Here is a 23,937-nt window from a genome sequence, read left to right as displayed (position 1 = left end):
GCCAGGTTCTGGCTGGAGGGAGGAGGAGGGGGGGAGGGAGGTTCTGGCTGGAGGGAGGAGGAGGGGGAGCAGGGGGGTACGGGCTGGAGGGAGGAGGAACGGGGGAACAACAGCATCCAGGTTGTGCCTCTACTGCTCTGTTAGGGGCGGGACATGGGGGCGGGGAGGGGGTTCCCAGGAAATGGGGTCACGGCGTCTATGACTTGGAGGGCGCCTCTGTGCCGACACCATTCTGCCCACGACCGCGACGTAAGGGGGGCTGTTCCCGAAGCGGCCTCGGCCTCTCCTGCATTTCTCAGCTCCTCTCGCCCTGATGCCGCAGCCCCCACAGCCTGAGTCGTGCACCCGGCTTACGGACGCCCTGCTAGCGGAAGCCAGCCAGGACGGAGCCGTGGAAACCTGCAGTTCCAATGGTCCGCCTGATGGGGGCACACCCTTCCCCTGCTCCTTCTTACACACGCGCACGCGCACACAAGAACAGCACTCCTCCGATTTCGCATGGTGCGTGTCCGTACCTCCGAGGATGATAAACTCAGCTTCATTTGGAATTCATTCAGTACACTGGCCAGTTTCTCATAGTCGCTGGTGCTCTGATAGAACTTTTTTCTGTGAGGCTTGTTTATATCCAAGAAATCCACAAAGACAATTGAGTCGTCCATCAGTTTTTCTTTGGTCCAATTAATCTATTGTAAGATCATAATTGAATATCTGTTAAGAGCAAAATTCTACTTGTTATGAAAACGAATGTAATATATCTACTCCGGAGAAGCTCTGGGCACAGTCGATCCGGACGGGGGTTCTTCACCTTTTTGTGCCATGGACCTTTTTAGGCAGCGAGGCCTATGCAGCCTTTCTCCGGACGGTATTTTAAGTGCGGAGAGTAACATACAGGGGCTGCAAAGGAAACCACACGCAGTGATGTGGACTTCCGTCTACGGTCTCCCTGAAGGCCTGCGGGCCCTAAGAGCCCCTGTTGTGGAAATAGCAACTTGAAGTCTCACCAACAATGAAAAATAAAGACTCTTCCCTTATTCGTGTGCTAAATACCACCGTGCAGCTGGTAGCAGGGGTGGGGGCGGGGAACAGTTCTAGGTCACGACCGCGGTGGTGGTTTCGCAAACCAATCCACGTGATGATGGTTCCCAGACAGACTGCAATCTCCCCGCCTCCACGAATGCGTAATTAAACGCTGGCGATTCCAAATAAAGTCTGTAGTTTAGTCAACAAGGACACCATCCCATCCCCCCGGGGCCAGCTCCCATCTTTCGTACCAAGGTCACGGGCTACCTCCCCTTTGAAGTCGGACCATGTCCTGCTCCCCTAAAACTAGGGGGAGGGAGCATTCCTTCTTGGTCCCGTCCTCGCGGCATGTGCGTGGACCTGTCTCGGCACTTCCAGAGACACGCCCCCCGCGTGGGGTCCTGGGACTGCCGTCACGTGGTGTCCGGGACGCGACTTCCTGACAGGCACTCGGGAGACAAGGTCGAGGCTCCGGTTCCGGGGGCACCTGGAGGCAGCTACCCTGGGTTTGGAGGACCCCACCACCTAACGAGCTCTGTCACCTCGGACAAGCTCCCAGCCCCTCTCCGCCTCAGTGTCTTCATCTGTAAAGTGAGGGTAACAACGGAACGTACCTCGCAGGGATGCCTTGGAGACCCTCTCTGAAAACAGGCGCGCTCCCAGCGTTAGCTGCTGTCAGCGTCACCGCATGCTGTTGTTTAAAAAGCCAGCCAGCCGGCCAGCTGACGAACTGATACTGCATACACCCTCATTCGCACGGGGGGTAACTGGTGACCTTCTGTCCTTCGGGAAGGTTTGTTACTCTGTCTTTAACTTGGGGCACCGCAGCTGTTGCGGCCCGCCACAGGGCAGGAGTCTAGGGCAAACTCGTGTCCTACCCCCTCTACAGCTATTGCTTGGTCTAGCAAAGTCTTTTTTTTTTTTTTTAAGCTTGTGAAATAAATAAATCATAAATCATAAATAAAATATGACACAGAGAGAGACAGAGAATCCCAAGCAGGCTCTGCACTGCCAGCATTGAGCCCCACATGGGGTTTGAACTCAGGAACCGTGAGATCGTGACCTGAGCCGAAATCAAGAGTCAGACGCTTAACCCACTGAGCCACCCAGGCGCCCCCGGTCTAGCAAAGCCCTAAATCCGAACTGCAGTCGGCATCTACAGGAGAGAGTTTAAGAACTTCACCGGGGGCAGGAATGGGCTCTCTTTAGGTAGTTGTTTTAGCAAAGTTTCTGCATCCTTTCCTTCCTACCCTTCCCCTCCTTCCTCCCTCCCTCCTTCCTCCCTCCCTCCCTCCCTCCCTTCCTCCCTCCCTTCCTCCCTCCCTTCCCCCCAGATATCTTTATCAAGCACCAACTGAGAGTAAGGAGGGTGCTAAATTCTGGAGACTTTGGAAGAGAGAAAAATCAATGACTTCATTCTCTTGGACTCAGAGGCTGGAGGGAGAGGTAAGTAATCACATGATCATAAGTTGTAAGGTAGAAAGAGTCCAGAGTCCTAGGAGGATACAGAGAGGGGACACTCAAACTGGAAAGGGTATGGTGTTGGCCAGAAAAATCCGCCGAAAGAGGAAGTGCGAGCTGGATCTTGAGGGGTGGCCAGAGGCGCGCCTGGGGAGGGACCCACCGAGTGGAGGCAGAGACAGGGGACACTGCTACCTTCCGGCCACCCCGTGGGCTGAGATGCCGAGGTTTCTGGTGCGGCTGCGGGCCTGGGTGGGTGTGCCACACCCCCGACCCGAGGTGGGAAACACCGGGCCAGGGCGGCCGGGCGGTGCAGAGGGCACAGTGGACAAACACCGAACGGTCTTGCAGGTGGTTTTGCGCGTTGAGCGTGAAGTACCCCGGGGAGCACGAGACAGATCTGGACGGCAAACCAAGGTCTGGCTTTGGAGTTCAGGTTCTTTCTGCCAACCACCTGTCTATATTCGAAGCGTCGATACAAGGTCTAGTTCTTCCCTCAGAAGCTGTTCTAAACATCTGACGTAAATTAGTGCCGCTAATTCCCACCTCAGACTACGAGGTGGGTATGCGGGCTACCCCCAGGTCCAAGGAAGGAGCACCGGCCGCTGGCCAAGCCCTGAGAGACTCCACAAGAGAGTGGAGGTGGCACAGGAAGGATTATTTTACTAGATGTTAAAAAAAAAAAGATTGGAGGGCGGAGTGATGTGCATTAACACGAAGACAGCAAGAGGTATCTGGACAGAGGAGCAGAGAACTTGGACTGGAAGAAAATAAGGATGAGAGTGTCTAGAAAATAGTTGGTTTTTTTTAATGTGTGTGTGTGTGTGTGTGTGTGTGTGTGTGTGTTTTGAGAGACACAGTGAAGAGGAGAAGGGGCAGAGAGAGGAGGACAGAGGATCCGAAGCAGACTCCAGGCTCTGAGCTGTCAGCACAGAGCCTGACGCGGGGCTCGAACTCACAGACCGTGAGATCACGACCTGAGCCGAAGTCGGATGCTCAACCGACTGAGCCACCCAGGCACCCCTAGAAAATATTTTTGAAAGTTTTCTGAATTTGTGTCTTGTGTGAAAAGTACATATGTTCACGAACACAGATTGACATACCCGTGCACGTGTCGTATTCCGAGTTTATGTTCATGTGTGTAGCTCTGTGGATAAGGTCTGTGTTCCAACATTCTGTTTTTACTGTTGTAAATATAGTAGTACCTTTGAATTTGTCATCTTTCCTGGGCTCCTGCAAATGGGCCGAGAGAAAGAGGCACCACCAAGAAGACAGAAAAGAACAGAGGCGTCACCTCTGGGAAGGAATTCCAAAGCGTCTCCCTAATTCTCCTGAGAGGAGCCAGCAAGGAGGCCCCTCAAAGGCCCTGAGCTCGTCCCTCTGCTTCCTTACAACCCTCGTGGGCCGGTCCACGGAACCTCCTTCCTTCCTTCGGGACCTGGACCACAGGGCACCTGGGAGAACAAAGTTGAAGGGGGCGCAGGTACCGCGAGTGCACACGCCTGCCCGGCCTGGAGAGAAATGAGCAGCTTCAGGGCTCGCGGAGGCCAAATGCACGAGCAGAGGCATCCAGACCCCATCATTTCCATCATATCAAATCTAGACTTATTTAGACATTATCAAGTGAAAAAGGCGATTGTTAATAAAGCTCCTTTCATTAATACCATAGAAATGTCTAAGGAGGCATCTGGGGGTCTCAGTTGGTTGACCGTCTGTCCAACTCTTGATTTTGGCTCAGGTCATGATCTCACAGTTCGTGGGATCGAGCCCCGCGTTGGGCTCCGGGCTCAGCGCAGAGCCCCTTTGGGATTCTCTGTCTTCCCTCTGCCCCTTTCCCCCCCCACTTGCGTTAGCGCTCTCTAAAATAATTAAAAAATTAAAAAAATTAAAATAAAGAAATAGAAATGTCTGAGGATTTTTAGAAAATAATACTTTTGCCCAAGATACCATTTGAAATACTTTTTAAAACAGAAGTTTACCTGAAAATAGTTCTCAAGTTCTTTTGAAAGAAACTGATAGAAAAGCCCTTTCTCAGCAGAGTCAATCAAGCGATCATGGAACACTCGAGTGGCTTCGTGAACAAAGAACAGGGCCGCCGTCTCTTTGGAGTTGATAACGGCCTTCTCAGCTTGTAGCAAGCCTAGGAGAAGCTATTAGAGATCGCAGCATGAGAGTTCCTTTTTAACATTAGAAGGCAGTGTGTGAAGTAAAGGCTCACTTTTTGCACGTTTAGGATTCTGTAAAAATGGAAGCAATTATCCAAGGTAAGAACTGTCCATCTCTACGAGTGACAAACTGAAGTTCTGAGGAGATGGGCCGGTCACCAGTCAGGGAAAGACGGCATGGCATCGCCCCTGGAGGGAGAGGGTCTGAGGACCCCTCGGCCAGGCGCCTTGGAGGCCTCGCCAGCACGGGAAGCCGAGTCTGGACTTTGGTGCCGACCTGGAGGCAGGGTGCCGGTGGTGACAGAGACGTGCTTCTTAAGGTTGACATGTCCTAAGATTGTGAATTGGGACTCAAACATGATATGCACTATCTTGGACTATGGAGTCCGTGGCAAGGAGAGAAAGACCAAATTCAAAATAGTCGGTCTTCCTATTTTCACTCGGAAAATTATTTGACCGAGGCTAATGACCGAATCGGCACCGCGGGCAACATTTCCTGTCGTGAAGAGCAGGGCTTGTGGAAATTCAAGCATCTTTATGAAATGCAAGTACGCTTTCACTTCCCGAGAGCTGCAGTGACATCTCGGAAAGAGAGCGGACCCCAAGTCTGTGCTTTCCCCGCTGAGAATCTTAATACGCTAACGGTCTTAGCAGCTCCATCACCGAATTCTCTGCGTGGAATTATCTTAATGATTCTTTTCTAAGTGGCTCCCGGGATAAGTGGCTGAGAAATAGCAAAACGAATCGACTTGGATTTCTCCTTCTCCCCCTTCTAATAATCGCACGTTGATGGCAGAGAAATGGAGAAAAGAATCAAGTTAGTAAAATACATCTGCTCAACTTAACATTTACCACGAGGCTGGCGAATGAACTGAAAACACACCTTAAACATGTCTCGAAGGTTAAATATGTAGTGGCACTTGGCGGGGGTCGGCAGCATGTTCTGGCAGACTTGGTGGTACACAGCCAGAGAGCAAGATGTCGTTTGATCCTTACTTCTCTGGACGTCGACGGTGAAGTTATTGATGGAGAAATACATTCCCAAATGAGCCTTTAGAAAGAAATGTTATAGTTAGCCCCAAATCTTAAGCACGATCCTTCCTAGGGAATCCCCGATAGAAAGGAGAGGCGTGTGCTCTCACGAAGGATTAACGGCATTTAAACCGTTAGCATCTCGAATCCGTTTTGAGCAGACGGCAAACACTCAGTTCTCGAAAACTGGGGACAATTCCGGCCGGTCCGAGTCTGGCGAATGATCCAGAGGGCTGTGTTGTGCGTTCTCTGGGGAAGATTCATGCCCTACTTGTGTGTATCCCACCGGATGCCCTGGCAATTCTTGTACCTCTTTGCTCCTCAGTAGAGATCATGAGATGAAACACAAAGTGATAAAACCATTACCTTGGTTTGGGTTGATGTACGCACACGCACACACACTCACATGCACACACACGCACACACACGCACACACATGTACACACACACATTCTTCTACATCAAGACTTTTTCTTTTAGGTGTGGGTTATTGTGTAGAATTACCAAGTGCTTTTTGAAAAATAGATTTAAAAATTAATATTTAAATTTTATATTATGAAGAAGAAAACATATAATTAGTTTTGAAGAAATTGGTAATCTTGCAGATTTTTCCTTTAAAAAAATTTTTTAATGTTTTTATTTATTTTTGAGACAGAGGGAAAGACAGAGTGAGTGGAGGAAGGGCAGACAGAGAGGGAGACACAGAATCTGAAGCAGGTTCCAGGCTCTGAGCTGTCAGCACAGAGCCCGACACGGGGCTCAAACCCACAAACAGTGAGATCATGACCTGAGCTGAAGTCGGACGCTTAACCAACTGAGTCCCCCAGGTGCCCCGCAGATTTATTTTTCTAATCAAACTAATTTCAAGTTGAGCTATTTTTCTAATAAGGCATTTCAGATTTTTTTCTCTCGTTTTGTATTCTACAATGAAACAAAAAGAACAAATCATTTAGCAAAAATTCAGGTGTGCTGATTAATGACTCAGCTCCCCGAGCTCCAACCCAGAGACACTGGATCAGAATCCTGTGAAGATGGGGTCTGAGGGTCTACCCTGCAAACATGCATTAAATGTGCATCACAGGTGTTTCTCGGGGCACCTGGGGGGCTTGATTACGGCTCCTGTCATGATCTCAATGTTCGTGGGATAGAGCCCCGCGTCAGGCTCAGTGCTGACAGCGGGGAGCCTGCGTGGGATTCTCTCTCTGCCCCTCCCCCACTCTGCACGTGCTCGTTCTTTCTCTCAAATACATAAACTCTAAAAAAAATCTTTAAAAAGTGTGCACCACATGTATTTTTTATGCACACTAACACAACATTTTTGCTATTTAGAGACAAATTACAACCACAGGCCAGAAAGAATTGGAAAGCGGGGGAGTAAAACCCATCCCCTTAAGGGAATTTTCATTCAACATCAGTGGTTTTAAACTCTCACGTTTTCTCTCACACTGTGGAACTAAAATTCTTTTTCAGTAGAAAATGTAGTGGACGTGTTACCTGGAAAATCGTACGTAAGGCGCTCTGTGAAGGATGCGGCAGCACCAGAACGGAAAAGTGTTTGAGGAGACGCGGGCTCATGTGCCTCCCGGCTACTGAAGGGACACAAGCGGCAACCAGAGAAAGATCTTGAATATTCTGTGGCAAGAGTGAAAAGGACAATGCAGAAGAGAGGTATCACCCATTTCCCAGCCCCCAACGAACCAAGCTTTACATTTGTTTAGACAAAAAAATCCCTTACTGCAAAAACAAAAGTTATGATGATAACAGAAATCTATGTTCTTAGAAGTAACCAAAATCCTAAAATGCAATTCCAAGGCATATTACTTCTAGGAGGCTTTCTAAAGGCCATCAAGAAATAGCCTATCTTTAAAAAAAAAATTTTTTTTTTTACATTTATTCATTTTTGAGAGACAGAGACAGACAGAGCACAAGCAGGGGAGTGGCAGAGAGAGGGAGACACAGAATCCAAAGCAGATTTCAGGCTCCGAGCTATCAGCACGGAGCCTGACATGGGGCGCGAACCCACAAACCACGAGATCGTGACCCGAGCCGAAGTCGGACGCTCAACCGACTGAGCCACCCAGGTGCCCCAGAAATAGCCTATCTTTTAAAAAGCAATTACTGGAAAATAAGCAACATGTTACTGAGGCTAGCGAAGAGAGCCTGGTGATGAGCAAGGAACCAGAGGAACGTGACTGAGTCTCCAGAAAAGCCAGGGCTGGCTTGGGGACTGTCTATCCAGCCATAGCCCGTGGATGCACTGTCACATCACAGCATCCCAGCCCTGCAAGCTGGGTGGGGCCCTGCAGGTGTCTCATCTACGCACAGGAAATGTTTTTTAACAGGTGTGCTTCTGCCTGGGGCCCCGGCCCAGCCACAGAAACTCCACAAAGGGTCGGTTTCGCTACTTTCTTCTCAGTTCCAGAACTTCTCCAGGCTGTCCTCCAGACCCATTTCTTGCTCCCTCTCTTGCCCTAGTCTCCTAGGTTCTCCCTGGGCTTCTCCCTCCACTGTGGCTCAATGGATGGTTCAGGATGGTCTGGTGTCTGAGCTGACACCACTCATCAGCCAGTGTGTCGTCCAGGATCCTGGGCCCAAGTTTCTCTGAGACACGAAACCATTTGTAATGCAACCATCTAATTCTACAGATAAAGTCCGTTTTGGAGCACAGGGCTCGTGATTTACCGAGAAGGAATCAAATGAGGCATGTCCATTTACTTTTTAAAAACCTTAAGCCATTCTGATTTGGTTCCATTAACAAAAATAATCACACAGGAACAGCTCCCTGGGAATTTGTTGAACTTTGCAATACTACTAAAGATCCTTGATCTGTGTTCTTGAAAATAAAGATGAAGAGGGGAGCCTGGGGGGCTCAGTCGGTTGAGCGTCCGACTTCGGCTCAGTTCATGATCTCCCAGTTCATGAGTTCAAGCCCCGCGTCGGACTCTGGGCTGATGGCTCAGAGCCTGGAGCCTGCTTCCGATTCTGTGTCTCCCTCTCTCTCTGCCCCTCCCCTGCTCATGTTCTGTCTCTCTCTCTCAAAAACATATAAACATTCGAAAAAAATTTATAAAAAAAAAAGAAAAGAAAGATGAAGAGTAGTCTTCCATAGAGAGTAAGCATGTATTTGTTAGGGCACATTTTCACTAGCTTTTCTCATATGCGTTAACTGCCAACATACTGAAAAGTTTGGATAACTCTTGATATGATAATAGTGAGCATTTATATATACCCAGAAATGAAACCTATAGGACACTTGTAATTTTTACCAATATTTAATCCTACTACAAGAATCTCCATGAACCCACGGACCTATGTCAAATTGCAAAAGGTGCCATTGGTTAAATTAGGGTGAAATTAGGATTTTGGATTTGTTCTATATGTTCATCTGACTGGATATTCTACATTTCTCAATTCACTCAAAGCTGTTATAAATATTTCATTGTTGAGTAACAACAGTTAACGCGAACAAGATCTTAGGTACACTGTACCTTCCACGTGAGTTTTTTGGTATCGTAAAGTCCTCCCAAATCCAGTAGCTGTCTGATTAACTCCAGGGGCGGCTGTGCCCCATACGTGTCCGATTCGGGCACATTCAGGTCATCAATGAATATTACAATCTTGAGGAAGACAAAAGGTTTTAGAACACATGAGTTAGTACTGCCTTCCTTTAAATTACAAATTAGGAACAGTAATTATGCTGCGGCGTGCGAACAAAGTCATGTGTCACGACAGCCCTGTTTTTCTATGAAAAGCAGCAGCCCCAATTCCGTTTTGAAGACAGGATTTTAGAAAGCAGCACGTTTTCAGAAGAGCAGAAACTACTCCACAAGGTCATCCTCTTGGTACCGTTCCCTGAGGCTGTGGGTAGTTTCCCCCTTTCTGTCAAGTTCAAAATAACACAACAGACCCTGAGCCATCACTTAACAGTAAGCCCCATGTCACCAAACCCAGAGCGAAAGCTGTCTGCTCTCCCAGAATGGAATCTTAAAGCAGACCCTCAGCACCATGAGGTCATCTGCCCGGCGGACCGTGCCAGCCTGGAGGACAGTGACACCACCACGACCAACCGCTATTGGCCCGGAGTAACCTCCTTGCTCCCGCGCCCTGTGCCTGGCAAAGTCGTTCATTTCGTACAGCTTCGTGGAGCTCCCTCTGTCTCTAGGTGGATACCTCGCAGATTCACAAATAACTGAATAAAGCCAAGAAATGTTAAAAGTTTACTCAGCTAAATTTTGGTTTTTAACGGTCCCGAGCCATGCTCACGGGAAGAAAACGTGGTCAAATACACTCTTCCCAAACCAATGGCATCTAACACATTTTCCTGCCTTCTCTGTTCACGTTTAATGTAGATTCCAGGAGCTTCTTTTGGCTTTAGTAATTCTGAATGAGTAGAATTCATCGTGTTGGAAACCATATTATATTGATTTTTAAAACCAAAGTCTCCATGGAGCACCTGGGTGGCTCAGTCGGTTCAGCGTCCGACTTCAGCTCAGGTCACGATCTCACGGCTTGTGGGTTCAAGCCCCGCGTCGGGCTCTGTGCTGACAGCTCGGAGCCTGGAGCCTGCTTCGGATTCTGTGTCTCCCTCGCTCTCCGCCCCTCCCCCACTCGCGCTCTCTCAAAAATAAACAAACTTAAAAAAACATTAAAACCAAAAACCAAAGCCTCCATTTCAAAGTGCATTTTCTAGTAATGCGCAGGACTCTATGTCACACTTATCCTTTTCTGTTTATTATTACTAATGAAAATAAGTCACATTATGAGGTGAGTGGGTGAAGTTGGTCAGAAGGCATGGGAGGGCTTCACCTGGTTGCTCTTTGGCGCTCCAAGACTGTCTTTTGTTCTTCTTACTAACTTCTTAAGGATCATCTCCTTGGCTTTGGCAGCGGTCGTACTGATGCTAAAATTTATCGTTGAGACGATAATTCCTTTATTATTATCTTTCAGTGAACTTTCTTCAGTTTTGACTTCTGGCTTTTTAATAGTCTTCCCATCTGTTATGCCAAATATGGAAAGAAACACAAATTTAGGGTACTTTAAGAATATCCGTGGTTTATTTTAAGGTGTTAGGAAATAGGAAAATTACATAATTTTAGTATATTGTAGTCATTTTCAAGCAATTACCCTGAGGACAGTTCAGTGAGAGAAGGAATGTTTCCAGTGACTTCCTTACTCGTATGTGGTGTGCAGAGTCTCTGTGCCACCACGGCCACATGCAACGGTATGACAGCCACAAACTGTACATTTCTGCGCAATCGACACGGGTAACTTTCTACGACTTAAAAATATCTAGGTTTGCAAGACGTTACGCATCTACTGGAAGTGCACGCGAGAGGCGTGAAGGCCGCACACAGGCGTGTCCACCGAAGGCATCGGAAGCAGGACCCATTCATTCCCCGAGTGAGGCTTGTCTACCACGGCCACTTGGGATGGAACGACAGCAAATGTCAAGGGAAAACCAGACCCCAAAACTCTTGTGGCGGGAACCCTGCGGCCAGGCCCTTTGCCTTCCCCGCAGCTCGCGGTGGGCGGCTGGCTCTTCCTCCTCAGAAATGGGGGGCTGCTCCCAAACCCTTCAGTCAGGGCTCTCCAGGACGAGGTTCCGGAAGCTCATCCAGAATTTTAACTTCTCCACAAGCACGAGAATAGAACAGGGTGACGCTGCCTTCAGGGACACGCAGACCTAGTCCAGAATCCCCGGGGAAGCCAGAGTCCCACTTTCTGGCAAGTTCTCCCATAACTATTCCAGCATTTGGGTGGGGCATGGCGTTTGACAGGAGAGTGGATGTTTTTCAGGATTTTCCATTTGAAACTATCAGTGGAAATGTTGGTTCCGAGATTCCTGACAAGCACACCGTGACTTGCACAAGCAGAGACAGGAAGCAGTTTTCACATGAGGTAATTAATACACACCTAGACTTGCGGATCCTGTCTTGTGACTTTCAGAAAGCAAGATGCTGATATTCTGCTTCAGGCTGTTGGAACAAAAGGTTTTAAAGATTCAAAATTTGCCCGTTTACCACTGCAGCTGGAGGAACAAAATGTAATCAAAGTGTCAGGGTGTTGAGTTTATCTCTCTCTCCTACAGGGAAACAAATATTTTTTCCTGTTTCCACTTTTTGACAGGTAACACCGTGTCACCACTGTCACCATCACAACCGATACCCAGACTTAACAACACAGGCTGACTCTAAAAAACAAACCAGACAGGAGCGCCTGGGTGGCTCAGTCAGGTAAGCATCCGACTTCGGCTCAGGTCTCACAGCTCTTGGGTTCGAGCCCCGTGTCGGGCTCTGTGCTGACAGCTCAGAGCCTGGAGTCTGCTTCGGATTCTGTGTCTCCCTCTCTCTGACCCAACCCCACGTACGCTCCGTCTCTCAACACTGAATAAACATTAAAAAAATTTTTTTAAAAACAAACAAATTCTTAGGATTCCAGGCTATTGGTATTTACGATGGGTAGTGAACCATTAACTCACTTGTCCCTTTATAAAGCCCTGCTCACGTCTGGTTTGGTTTTGGCTTCAGGTGTTTCTTTTTAATATTATCTTTCTTTATTAAAATCTTCAGTTTAAATAGTGAGCACAGAGTGAGATTTATTTTTTAAGGTCCACTATAACAATTCAGATAAGGAAGAATTCCTATGGTATTAAATGTTTTTCTGATTTTTCACAGCCTCATTTAAGGTCAGTGGGATTCTATTCCAAAATCACTCGCGTAACACATAGGTGACAATGGCCCAGACCAAGAGTGGTACTGGGTAAAGACAGGGGCAGGAATTCATGATGTCTTGGGAAGACAGGGCAGCCTTGACTAGCGCGGATGCGAAATGGGAACACGGCTTGGGGGGAATCAGCCGGGCTCCCCACCAGGAGACCACCTGCAGGGAGGGCAGGTGTCTCTTCCGCACCTGCGCCTGAGCCATGGGGCCGGGTTCGTGCTGGGCCTCGAGGGGGCCCCGGACCTGCGTGTCTGACGTTTACAAGAGGGCCCGACACGGGTGTCCCCACGGTCCACCTGCTTATTCCGTCCAAACAACAGCACACCTACCATTTTAATTAACTTCAAAATTTTGCATTTTTCTAGGATTCTTTTTCATTCCTTCTTTTGTAATTCAGGAGGAGACATAGAGAATGACAAAGTTCTTTGTAAAGAATACTTTTGTATTTCATGAGAAGAAAATGTATTTGTAGTGCAAGAGAACCCATTACGTGCAACACTTCATCTGTATGTTTCAGGTGCACTTCTTCAGGAAGGAAAATAGCTCATACCTGCACTTTGTTATGTAAAAAAAATTGAGATTTTAAATAACTTTGTTATGTAAAAAAATTGAGATTTTAAATTTAGTTATATTTAAAATAAATGTAAAAATTTCTCATTTAAAGGAATTAATCCAGGAGTTAATACTTTGGAAAAGTAAAGATTTTCTTAACTCCTCTTTTGAGTAATTTTGCATTTTTACATAACAGGTTTGCTTTTTAAAACAAGGCACATTTATATATTAGAGCAAACTTTTTTTTTTTTTACCAGACAAATCAAATTTGGAGTTTAAATATACAACCTTGATTTTTTAATTTCGTTATACAACAGGACTTCTCCTAAAATTGACCCATATTTCACATCAAATGCTCCAGGGCCCTCCAACCTTTCAAGCATTTGATTAATGGTAGTGGTTTTCCCAACACCAGTGTCTCCTAAGGGGGAAAAAAAAAGACATCAGGTTAGATTTATAGCCAAGAAAATGAATAGACGTTAACATATTAAGATGAGCCAGTAACATTTTACTTGAAAATTGCGTGAAAAAATGGATTCTTTTCTTCCCTTTTTAAAAAATGTGGTTAAGATTGGGTAAACCAGTGAGTAAATATGAAATCTGCTCTAAGTATTTACATCTCTTATAAAAGGATAGATTAGGAGTTAGCCGTTATTTAAAAAAAAATTATTTATTTATTTATTTATTTAGTTAGTTAGTTAGTTAGTTTATTTTTGACAGATAGAGAGACAGAGACAGAGCATGAGCCGGGGAGGGGCAGAGAGAGAGAGGGAGACACAGAATCCAAAACAGACTCCAGGCTCTGAGCTGTCAGCACGGAGCCTGACGCTTGAACTCATGAACCACAAGATCATGACCTGGGCCGAAGTTGGACGCTTAACCAACTGAGCCACCCAGATGCCCCAGGAGTTAGCCATTGTATTTAATCAAATGTTCATTCACACCTATCACAAATCCTTTTGCAGAGCAAAGGAGCTACTCCATGAGCAGAGCAGAGCTACTCCATGAAATGAATTTCCCCGAAAATTTTTGCCAAAACAGTCTTGGGGAGAGAGGAGAGGATGAACTATAGCAACAGAATGGGGAGTCATGACTTTACAATCCACCAAATATTAAGTAAGAATAAGAATTTTCTTAGACCAAATTGGAGGCAAGGTGTGGATTATCTGAGAGTTCCGATTTTGTTTTGCCGAGTACGGGACTCTGAGTGTCGTCCTGTTGCCTCTGGTGACCGGCAGCACAGCGTAGGAGCCAGAAATGGTAAGAAAAGGGTAAAATAAATGCTAACAAAGAAGTGGGACCGTATTGAATTACTCATTTGGTAATGTTAAAAGACTGAAAATTCTTAACATTGGGCTGAGGAACTATATGTGTAAATTTTTAAAAAATCAGGCAGTTTCTTTTAATTTTTTCCTTGTATGTAATTATGTGAGTAAATTTAGCTAAACCAATCAACGTGCCTACCATCAGGCACCCTCTGGGGCCATCAGCCCACAGGCTGTGAAGGCCATGCATGTATGAATCCTGTAGTCTACTTCTGGAATTTGTCTGGGAAGGAATGAAAACATGAAGAGACCAATAATGTCCTCTGTGGGCAAACATGTGGGGAAATGGGCATTCATATACTTTTAGTAAGAATATACATTGATATATAGTGTATAAAGCTTTCAGGGCGTATCTTTTCCCCAAGTTTTAACATAAAATGTTTAGAGTAAGTAATTACTAAGCCTCTTCCTAACCCTGAAATTCTCCTGTTTTTTTTTTTTAAAGTTTACCTATTTAGTTTTGAGAGAGAGAGAGACAGGCAGAGAGTGAGTGGGGGAGGGGCAGAGAGAGAGAGGGAGACACAGAATCCAAAGCAGGTTCCAGGCTCTGAGCTGTCAGCACAGGGCCTGACGTGGGGCTCGAACCCACGAACTGTGAGATCATCACCTGAGCTGAAATCAAGAGTTGGACACTTAACTGACTGAGTCCCCCAGGTGCCTCTGAAATTCTCCTTCTTTAAATCTTTTTAATACCTGTGAGAAGTACAGGGCAGAAATTCTTTAAAAGAAGGCTGATGAGGAAAGAAAAGGACACCGTGTCGCTGGTGGCGATATGGTTGATGTTCTCGCCGTACTCTGTGATCTTCAAGAGGTTCTCGCTGGATGCTTGCGGGTCAGCTAGCATTGAAGTTCCTAAGGTAAAGTTTTAAAAAAAAGTTTCAAATAGCCTATACATAAATGTTAAGCTATTTTCTTAGGTTCTAAATACTTCCTGGAAAAGTCTGTTTGGTATAAAGCGATATCAACATGTGCGGATAAGCGAAACCCGATGCAAGTGCCTGGGAGGGGGGTCCCTGCGGATCTCATCCACACTCGCAGCTGGAAACCACTCCTCCCCCCCATTCCTAAGTCTACCATGTACACACCCTCCCACCCCCGTGCTCTGCCCACTTCTCCTCCTCGTTCCCTGGAGTGCAAGTGAAGACAGCCCCTCTCCTGCGTCCTTTTAAAGAACTTCGGTCCTTTGGTGAGCCTTCTCCCCCCCCCCCCCCGTGATCTGTCTCTTTCTTTCTGCTGAAATTTTCCATTGTGGAAACACGTATGCACTAGTATCTCCAATCTTTTTATTGGTTGAACTATGGGAAACTGACATTTAGTAAAAACCCGTTGAATATAGGCAATTTTATAGGAAGTAAAACACAAACACACACACACCCACAAACAAAAACTAAACCAAGTCTCTCTTGATACAACAGCTTCCTGTGAATACCATCCCAATTCTTCCCCCCACATTACACAGCCAAAACTCTCGAAAGGGTTAAATACAACACAGACCTCACTTCATCTCTGAAGCACTAGAAACGGACCAGCCAGGACATTCACATGGTGCACAATTCAAACGTACATCGGGGGATGCACTCAACGGTCTCTTCCTCACTCCTTCATCCCAGGGACTAGTCCCCACCCCACACTGTGTACCCTGCACAGCAATTATTAAAAATTTAGTACATTTTAGAGATCCTCTATCCCACAGAGACTTTTTTCTAGCTAATATTCTTCTATTTGACGAATGTATCGTACTTTTCTTACCAGCGCTCCAGCAATGGATAATTACTGTGGTTTCGGTCTTGGGCTGAGTTTATGTAAAATACGCCTACCATTTTGCACATAGCTTCTCATGTGCACAGTTGTCGGGTCACTACAAAGTGGGACACGGTTTATAATTTTGATATGTACTGACAAACTGCCTTCCAGTGCTTTCCTTCCAAAGCACCTCACACAGCCAGTGGTATTTCTGAGATGCTTTCTGGATTATTGTATGAACAAAACGTGGGGTTTTTTTTTCTGTTTTTTTTTTTTTTTTTTTTTTTTTTCTGTGGGAATGCCAGAGACTGGCCTGGACCAGGACCCCTAACTTACTTTGCATGGTGCTGGATCGAAGAGGACATTGTGATGCTGTGACATTTAGATTCCTGTTACAGGTTTGGGTTTGAAAGCTTGAGAGGGTTTCAGTTTCTTCTAAGCCTGTTGCCTACAATTAGGATAAGACGGAACCGGGGGAAGTGGGATCTTCATAGGTTTGGAGGAAATAAATACCTCTGTTTTCCCATAGGAACGGCACACTAAGAATACTGAGTTACGTACACTGACGTTGTTATATTTTTGTATGTAGTAGTAAAAGTTAAGGATAAAAATAACCAACATTAGCTGCTTTGACATATGAGACACAATTCAGAGGTTTCAAAGAAACAGAATCACCCACTAATACTTACGTACTTTTTAAGATCAATATTGTATAATTTATTGTTAAAAAAATAAAAAATAAAGAACACATAATTTTCAGATTGAAGGTATGCATCTTCAGTAGTACCAACAAGTTAAAGTTGTTTTGTTATACTGGTGGACTCTTCCCTGTTCCTGACCTACTGAGCAGGTATGTAAGATGCTTCTATTTATGCAAATGATCTGGTACCAGCATTTCTCCACATCCTATACGTAGAATGTTTGTATAAATTAGTTCAAAAATAGAGCTTTCTGGATGCCTATAATTATGGTATCTCTGGCTGTTTTCTATCAAAAAGTCTTATAACCAAACTTTGAAATTCACTGATGAGAGAAGCCTAACCTCAAAGAAATTCAACTCCATTTGCATTTATTGAATTTCTTGTATGTGCAGCTTTGCCTCAACTTCAACTGAGCTCTCACGGCACAACAATTTTCTACATCTTTGTTTTCTATGTGTATAAGCAGAAGATTGAGAATGAAAACCATGCAGCATGTTGTGGGTGTTAGGTTACAGTTGGTTTTTTCTCATCAGCAGTTTCTTTTATAATCAAGTGTAGTTCTTACATATACAGTTGTCCTTTTTTTTTTGAAATGTTTATTTTTGAGAGAGAAAGAGAGAGATAGGATGTGAACAGGGGAAGGGCAGAGAGAGAAGGGGACAGAGGATCCAAAGTGGGCTTGGGCTGACAGCAGACAGCCTGACGTGGGGCTCGAACTCATGTACCATAAGATCATGACCTGAGCTGGAGTCGGGACGTATAACTGACGTGAGCCTCCCAGGCTCCCCTGCTTTTCCTCTTTCAAAAGAAGTCCTCCCCCTTCTCTGCTCTCAATCATCACAGCTAATTAAAATGATACGTATTTTCCATCAGGAAGCCCTTCAATCAACTACAGCTTCACCATGCACACCTGACACAATCAAATATATTCCAGTTTCTCAGAAAGCAACATGCAGTGGTACCTTGTTTGAAGGCATGTTTTGTAAACATAGATCTAAACTGGTTCCACTACAGATGCTGGCGAGGATGTGGAGAAACGGGAACCCCCTTGAGCTGCTGGCGGGAATGCAAACTGGTGCAGCCGCTCTGGAAAACAGTGTGGAGGTTCCTCAAAAAATTAAAAATAGATCTACCCTATGACCCAGCAACAGAACTGCTAGGAATCTACCCAAGGGATACAGGAGTGCTGATGCATAGGGGCACTTGTACCCCAATGTTTATAGCGGCACTTTCAACAACAGCGAAACTATGGAAAGAGCCTAAATGTCCATCACCTGACAAATGGATAAAGAAGATGTGGTTTATATATACAACGGAATACTACTTGGCAACGAGGAAGAATGAAATCCTGCCGTTTGTAGCAACGTGGATGGAACTGGAGGGTATCATGCCGAGTGAAATAAGTCAGGCAGAGAAAGACACATACCATATGTTTTCACTCATATGTGGATATTGAGAAACGTTAACAGAAGACCATGGGGGAGGGAAGCGGAAAAAAATAGTTACAGAGAGGGAGGGAGGCAAACCGCAAGAGACTCTTAAATACAGAGAACAAACTGAGGGTGGATGGGGGGTGGGGGAGAGGGGAAAGTGGGTGATGGGCACTGAGGAGGGCGCTTGTTGGGATGAGCACTGGGTGTTCTATGTAAGGCAATTTGACAACAAATCATATTTAAAAAAGGGGGAAAAAAAACTAGATCCCACACGAACTTGGAATGTATCAATCTTCAAAGTTGCTGACATATCTACTTTTATATGTAGAGTAATTCCAATATTTTAGAAAAGTTAGAGAATGGTTCTTAGAATTAGTCTTACCTTTCTGAATGAGTGTCTGAATACTAGGAAGTAACTCTGACCATGGTATGAATTCGCATTGCTGTAAATCCACAAAATACCCAAAGATCGAATGCTTACCAGTTGGTAGGCTGATGCCTGTGTTTGAAAATGACAAATAAACAGGTCCAAGTAAGAAAGGTTTGTTTATGGAATTTTCATTAATGATATGATCTCTCTGTGAAAAATCTGATTGTTGAACTAGAAACAGTAACTATTCACCAAGGGTATATCCAAATATATAAAACAGGCCTATCTTTTTCTTCTTCTTATCTTTAATTATATAAAAACATCTTTTTATATCCCCAAAGCAAGGTGAATCATGATGTGATACTCTTTGAGGTCTTACCCGGACGTCCCGCTTATCACCCTGTGCTGGATATTATTAAGTGACAGTCAGTGGTAGAGCCAAAACAATATATCAGGTAAGTCTGCCACTTATTTGCAAATCACATTCACTTTTCCATTATAAAATTAGTAAATTTTCTTAATAGATTCGGGAAAATACAGGATAATAAAAGCAGATCATTTAGCCATGGTTTCACCATATGAAGATAACAGTGCTTATATTTCATATAGTTCTTTGAATCATTTCTAAAATTTCCATACACAGGAAAATTCATTTTTGGGGAGTATACAGTTCTATGAGTTGTTTTCTTTTTTTTTTTACCACATGCATGTATTCTTGTAATCACTACAGTAGACGAGATAAGAGAACAATTGTAAAACCCCCCAAAATTCCCTTGTGCCTACCCCTTTTGTATTCAGTCCTAACCCCTGATAACCACTGATCCACTATTTTTTTACTTTTATCTATTTATTTATTTATTTTTTGAAAGAGAGAGAGAGAGAGAGAGAGAGAGAACGAACACATCCCAAGCAGGCTCTGCACTATCAGTGCAGAACCCAATGTGGGGCTCGATCCCGTGACCCCAGGATCATGACCTGAGCCAAAATGGAGAGTTGGACACTCAACCAACTGAGCCACCCAGATGGCCCTGTTCTCTATATTTGCTTTATCCAAACTGTCATGGAAATGGAAAATTACAGTATGCACCTTTTTGAAACTGAGTTCTGTCACTACATAATGCATTTAAGATTCATTCCTGTCGTTCATCACTCTTCATCAATGGCTCATTCCCTTTCACTGCTGAATAGTATTCCACTGTGTGGGTGGACCACAGTCTGTTTAACCACTGACCCATTAAAGAACACTTGAGTTCTTCCCAATTTTTGTCAACTACGAATAATGCTGCCATGAATATCTGTGTGTAGGTTTGACTGAATATAAGATTTCATTGATCTGGGATAAGTACCTAGAGGCATGATGGTGGCTCCTATGGTACATGCATATTGAACATTTTAAGAAACTCATACCGCTTTCCAGAGTGGCTGTGTTTTTATCCTACAATTAGCAGTAGATGAAACCACCTGTTGCTATATAGCCATGCTAACACTTGGTATTGATTTAAAAAATTTTTAGTTTTCCATCTTTATTGAGACATAAATGGCAAATGATATCACGTAAGATTCAAGTGCACAATGGGATGATTTGATACATACATATATTGAGAAAAAATTACAACAAGGTTAGTTAATAACTTCATCGCCTCACATAATTATCTGTCTGTGAACGTGTGAGAACATTTACGATCTACCCTCTTAGCGACGTTCCGATATACAGTCTGCACATTACATTCCCAGTTTTGATTATTTGATAATTGGAGGTTTGTGTTCATTGACCAACATCTCCTCATGTCCCCCACCCGCCGGGCACCTGGCAGCCACCGTCTTATTCTCCACGAGTGTGGCTTTTTTAGGCCCCACGTATAAGTGAAATCGTACGGTATCTGTCTTTCTCAGTTTGACTTATTTTGCTACATATATATCACATTTTCTTTATCCATTTATCTGTCGATGAACCCTTAGGTTGTTTCCGTGTCCTGGCTATTATGAATAATCCTGCAATGAACATGGGGATAATATTATTTCTTGGAGACAGTGAATTCATTGCCTTTGGATATACACCCAAAATAAGATTGCTGGATCACACAGTAGCTCTATTTCTAATTTTTTGAGTCACCTCCACATTGTCTCCCACAGTGGCTGCACCAACCCCATACTGTTTCCCACAGTGGCCATGTGAATTTAAATTCTCACCAAGAGTGTACAAGGTTCCCTTTTCTCTACATCCTAACATTTGCCGTCGTTTGCCATTTTAGTAATAGTCATTCTAACAGATGTAAGGTAATAATACCTCATTGCGGTTTTCATGTGCATTTACGTGATGATTACACTGGACTTTTCATGGCCCTATTTGTCATTTGTGTGTCTTTGGGAAAGTGTCTTCTGTTCAGGTCCTCTGCCATTTTTAATCAGAGCATTTGGGGTTATTTATGAATTTATGTTTTGCTATTGAGTTGTAGGAGTCCCTTATATATTTTGGCTATGAACCCCTTATCACACATGTATATGGCGTTCAAGTGTTTTCTCCTGTTCTATGGATTCATTTATGTCCTTAACCCATTTTGAGTTAATTTTTGTCAGCGGTGTAAATAGGGGTCCAACTTCATTATTCAGTTTGCATGTGATTATCCAGTTTTCCCAATTCTCTTTGTTGAAGGGACTATCTCCTTGGTGCCTTTGTCAAAAATTGGTTGGCTATATAAGCATGGGCTTGTTTCTGGACTCTCTGTTCTGTTCCATTGGTCCATGTGTCTGTGTTCAGTGCCAGCATCGTGCTGTTTTGACTTTTATAGCTTTGTAATACAGTCTGATATAAGGGGGTGAGATGCCTTCAGCTTTGTTCTTCTGCCAAAACAGGACTGTTTTGTCTACTCGGTCTTTTATAGTTCCCTTGTTCCCTCTTCCTCTCTTCCTGCCTTCCTTTGTGAACTGATGATTTTCCCTAGTGGTGTGCTTGAATTTCCTTCTCTTTATCTCTCATGTATCTACAGTTGGTTTTTGGTCTGTGGTTACCATGACATTTGCATACAGTGTCTTATAGCTATTATAGTCTTTTAAGCTGATAACAAGCTCATTTCAGTCACTTGCAAAAACTCTTTTACCCCTCCTCCTATTTTATGCTATTCATGTCACAGTTTACTTCTCTTTATTACTGGAGCTACAGTAATTTTTAATGTTTTTATCTTTTAATTTTTATACTAGAGTTAAGTGATTCACAGACCGACATGTTACAATATTAGAACATTTGACTATATACTAACCTTTACCAATGTTTTTTATAATTTCACGTGTTCTCCTGTTACTAATTAACATCCTTCCTCATTTCAATTTGAAAAGCTCCTTTTAGCATTTTTTGTAAGGCAGGTCTAGTGGTGATGAACTTCCCAGCTTTTGTGTGGGAGAGTCTTCATCCCTCCTTCACTTCTGAAGGACAACTCTGTGGGGTGAAGTATTCTTGGTTGGCAGTTTTTTTTTTCTTTCAGCACGTTGAATATATCATCCTACTCTCTCCTGGTGTGCAAGGTTTGTGCCAAGAAATTTGCTGAGGCTTATGGTATTTCCTGTAGGTGGGCAATTTTTTCCCTTGCCTATTTTCAAATTATCTTTCTTTAGATAGTTTATAAGGTGTCTGAGAAGATTCTTGGGTTGAAATTATTGGAGGACCTCTGAAATTCATGTAACGGGCATCTAAATCTCTCCCGGATTCAGTCAGTTCTCTACCATAATTTCTTTAAGCCTTTGCCCCTCTCTCCCTCACTTCTTCTGGGACCCCAGTAATGTGTAGAGTTTTAAAAATTAATGATATCCCATATTTCACAGGCTTTCTTCATTCTTTTCTCTTTGTTCTCCTGTGAGTGGATAATTTCAAATGACCTGCTTTCTGTCTTAGAGGTTCTTTCTTCTGCTTGATCCAGTCTGGTTGATGTTCTGTTTCACTCGTTGTGCTCTCCAGCTCCACCACTTGTGTTTGGTTCTTATTTATGATTCCTATCTCTGTTAAATTTCTTATTTTGTTCATGTTAAATTTCTTATTTTGTTTTCCTGATTTCATTGAATCATCTTCCAGTATTTTCTTTTTAGCTCACTGGGCTTCCTCAAAACAAGTATTTTAAATTCTTTACTGGGAAAACCACAGACCTCTGTTTCTTTGGGGCCAGTTACTATAAAAATACTGCACTTCTTTGGCTGCCATGTGTCCTTGACTTTTCATGCTCATTGAAGTCCTTCACTGCAGTCTCCACATTTGATGATGCAGTTTCCTCCAGTCTTTACTAACTGGCTGTGGGAGAGAAAAAACTCCCTTCGACCCATTGAGGATTCTGAGGCTTTCTCAGTATTTTCTATGGAAACGCTTGCTGCCCTCTTCTGGTTCTCTCCAGTTGGGTAATTTTTGGGCATGTATGCCTTCTCTCCATCCTGCCTGGCCAGGCGGGGCACCGACAGCCTCCCTGTTGCTTTCCCTAAGGTGGTGGTTGGATGCTGTATTTGCGTGTGATTTCTCCCAATCCTGAAGCTGGGCTAGTTTTGTACGAGCCATCTGAAAAAGTTGCCTTCTGTGGTGCACACAGGGTGCTGGCCACCGGATGAGGGTGTTTATGGGTGAGGCTCATGGAGTGTTCGGGTGCCCATGGGCCAGTTCAGGGGATCCTCAGGCAAGGTGTCCCCAGCAGCTCATGGGTAGAGCTCCTTGGAGTCCTAAAGTTGTTCAGCAGGATTCGTGTCCCTTTCACATGCTCCATTCTGAATCCTGACTGCTGTTCTCCCAGCCACTCACTGCCCCACACTCAATAGTTCACAATTCAGTCCTTTGTGGGGGGCTAACGAGAAATGGGCCTCCCTGGTAGGGTCCCGCACAACTGAGAAGCTGGCTGCTCACACACACGCCGTCACTTTCCCCTCCCGGCACTGGGCTGTGCCGCCAAGGGAAGGGTGACACAAGTAAAGAGCTGAGAAATGTGTCTATTGTACCAACAAATGTACACATGCTGATTTCACTTCTGCATGATCGGCGTATCTATCAAGCAAAGAAAGCAGGAGTTCAGGCTAAAAATGCCTTTGTGTAAGTTTCCTATTGCTGCTGTAACAAATCACCACAGGCTTACGGGTCTTAAAACAACACAGATTTATTCTCTTTCAGTCCTAGAGGTCAGGAGTCCAACCCGTTTTCACTGGGCTAAAATCAGAGTGTTGGCAGGACCCTGTTCCTCTGGAGGCTCTCGAGGAGAATCCCGCTCTTTCCCTTTCCAGTTTGGGGAGGCCACCTGCTGTCCGTGGCTCGTGGCCCCCGCCTCCATCTTCAAAGCCGGCAACTGCCCATCTCTTCAGCCATGCACTTACATCCTCACACCCGCTCTCGGACTCTTCCGCCTCCCTCTTGCATCGGAAAGGACTCCTGTGACGAGATTGGTCCCCCGTAAA

The 23,937-nt window shown here is 44.7% G+C and overlaps 1 protein-coding gene across 1 annotated transcript in view; it reads right to left on the bottom strand.

Annotated features, from left to right (window-relative positions):
* DNAH14 (dynein axonemal heavy chain 14) overlaps nucleotides 1-23,937 on the bottom strand; it is a 404,678-nt gene that overhangs the window by 110,391 nt on the left and 270,350 nt on the right. Inside the window, 10 exon segments of the mRNA XM_042976694.1 lie at nucleotides 516-683; nucleotides 4,461-4,631; nucleotides 5,530-5,697; nucleotides 7,173-7,310; nucleotides 9,167-9,295; nucleotides 10,485-10,672; nucleotides 11,592-11,653; nucleotides 13,239-13,371; nucleotides 14,969-15,127; nucleotides 18,535-18,651. Of these exon segments, the coding sequence (XP_042832628.1) occupies nucleotides 516-683; nucleotides 4,461-4,631; nucleotides 5,530-5,697; nucleotides 7,173-7,310; nucleotides 9,167-9,295; nucleotides 10,485-10,672; nucleotides 11,592-11,653; nucleotides 13,239-13,371; nucleotides 14,969-15,127; nucleotides 18,535-18,651 (1,433 nt within the window).

The sequence above is a fragment of the Panthera tigris genome, chromosome F3, assembly GCF_018350195.1.
Source record: "Panthera tigris isolate Pti1 chromosome F3, P.tigris_Pti1_mat1.1, whole genome shotgun sequence".
NCBI classification, from domain to species: Eukaryota; Metazoa; Chordata; class Mammalia; order Carnivora; family Felidae; genus Panthera; species Panthera tigris.
The sequence above is the reverse complement of the archived record's forward strand: the minus strand, read 5'-3'. Positions and strand labels throughout refer to the sequence as shown.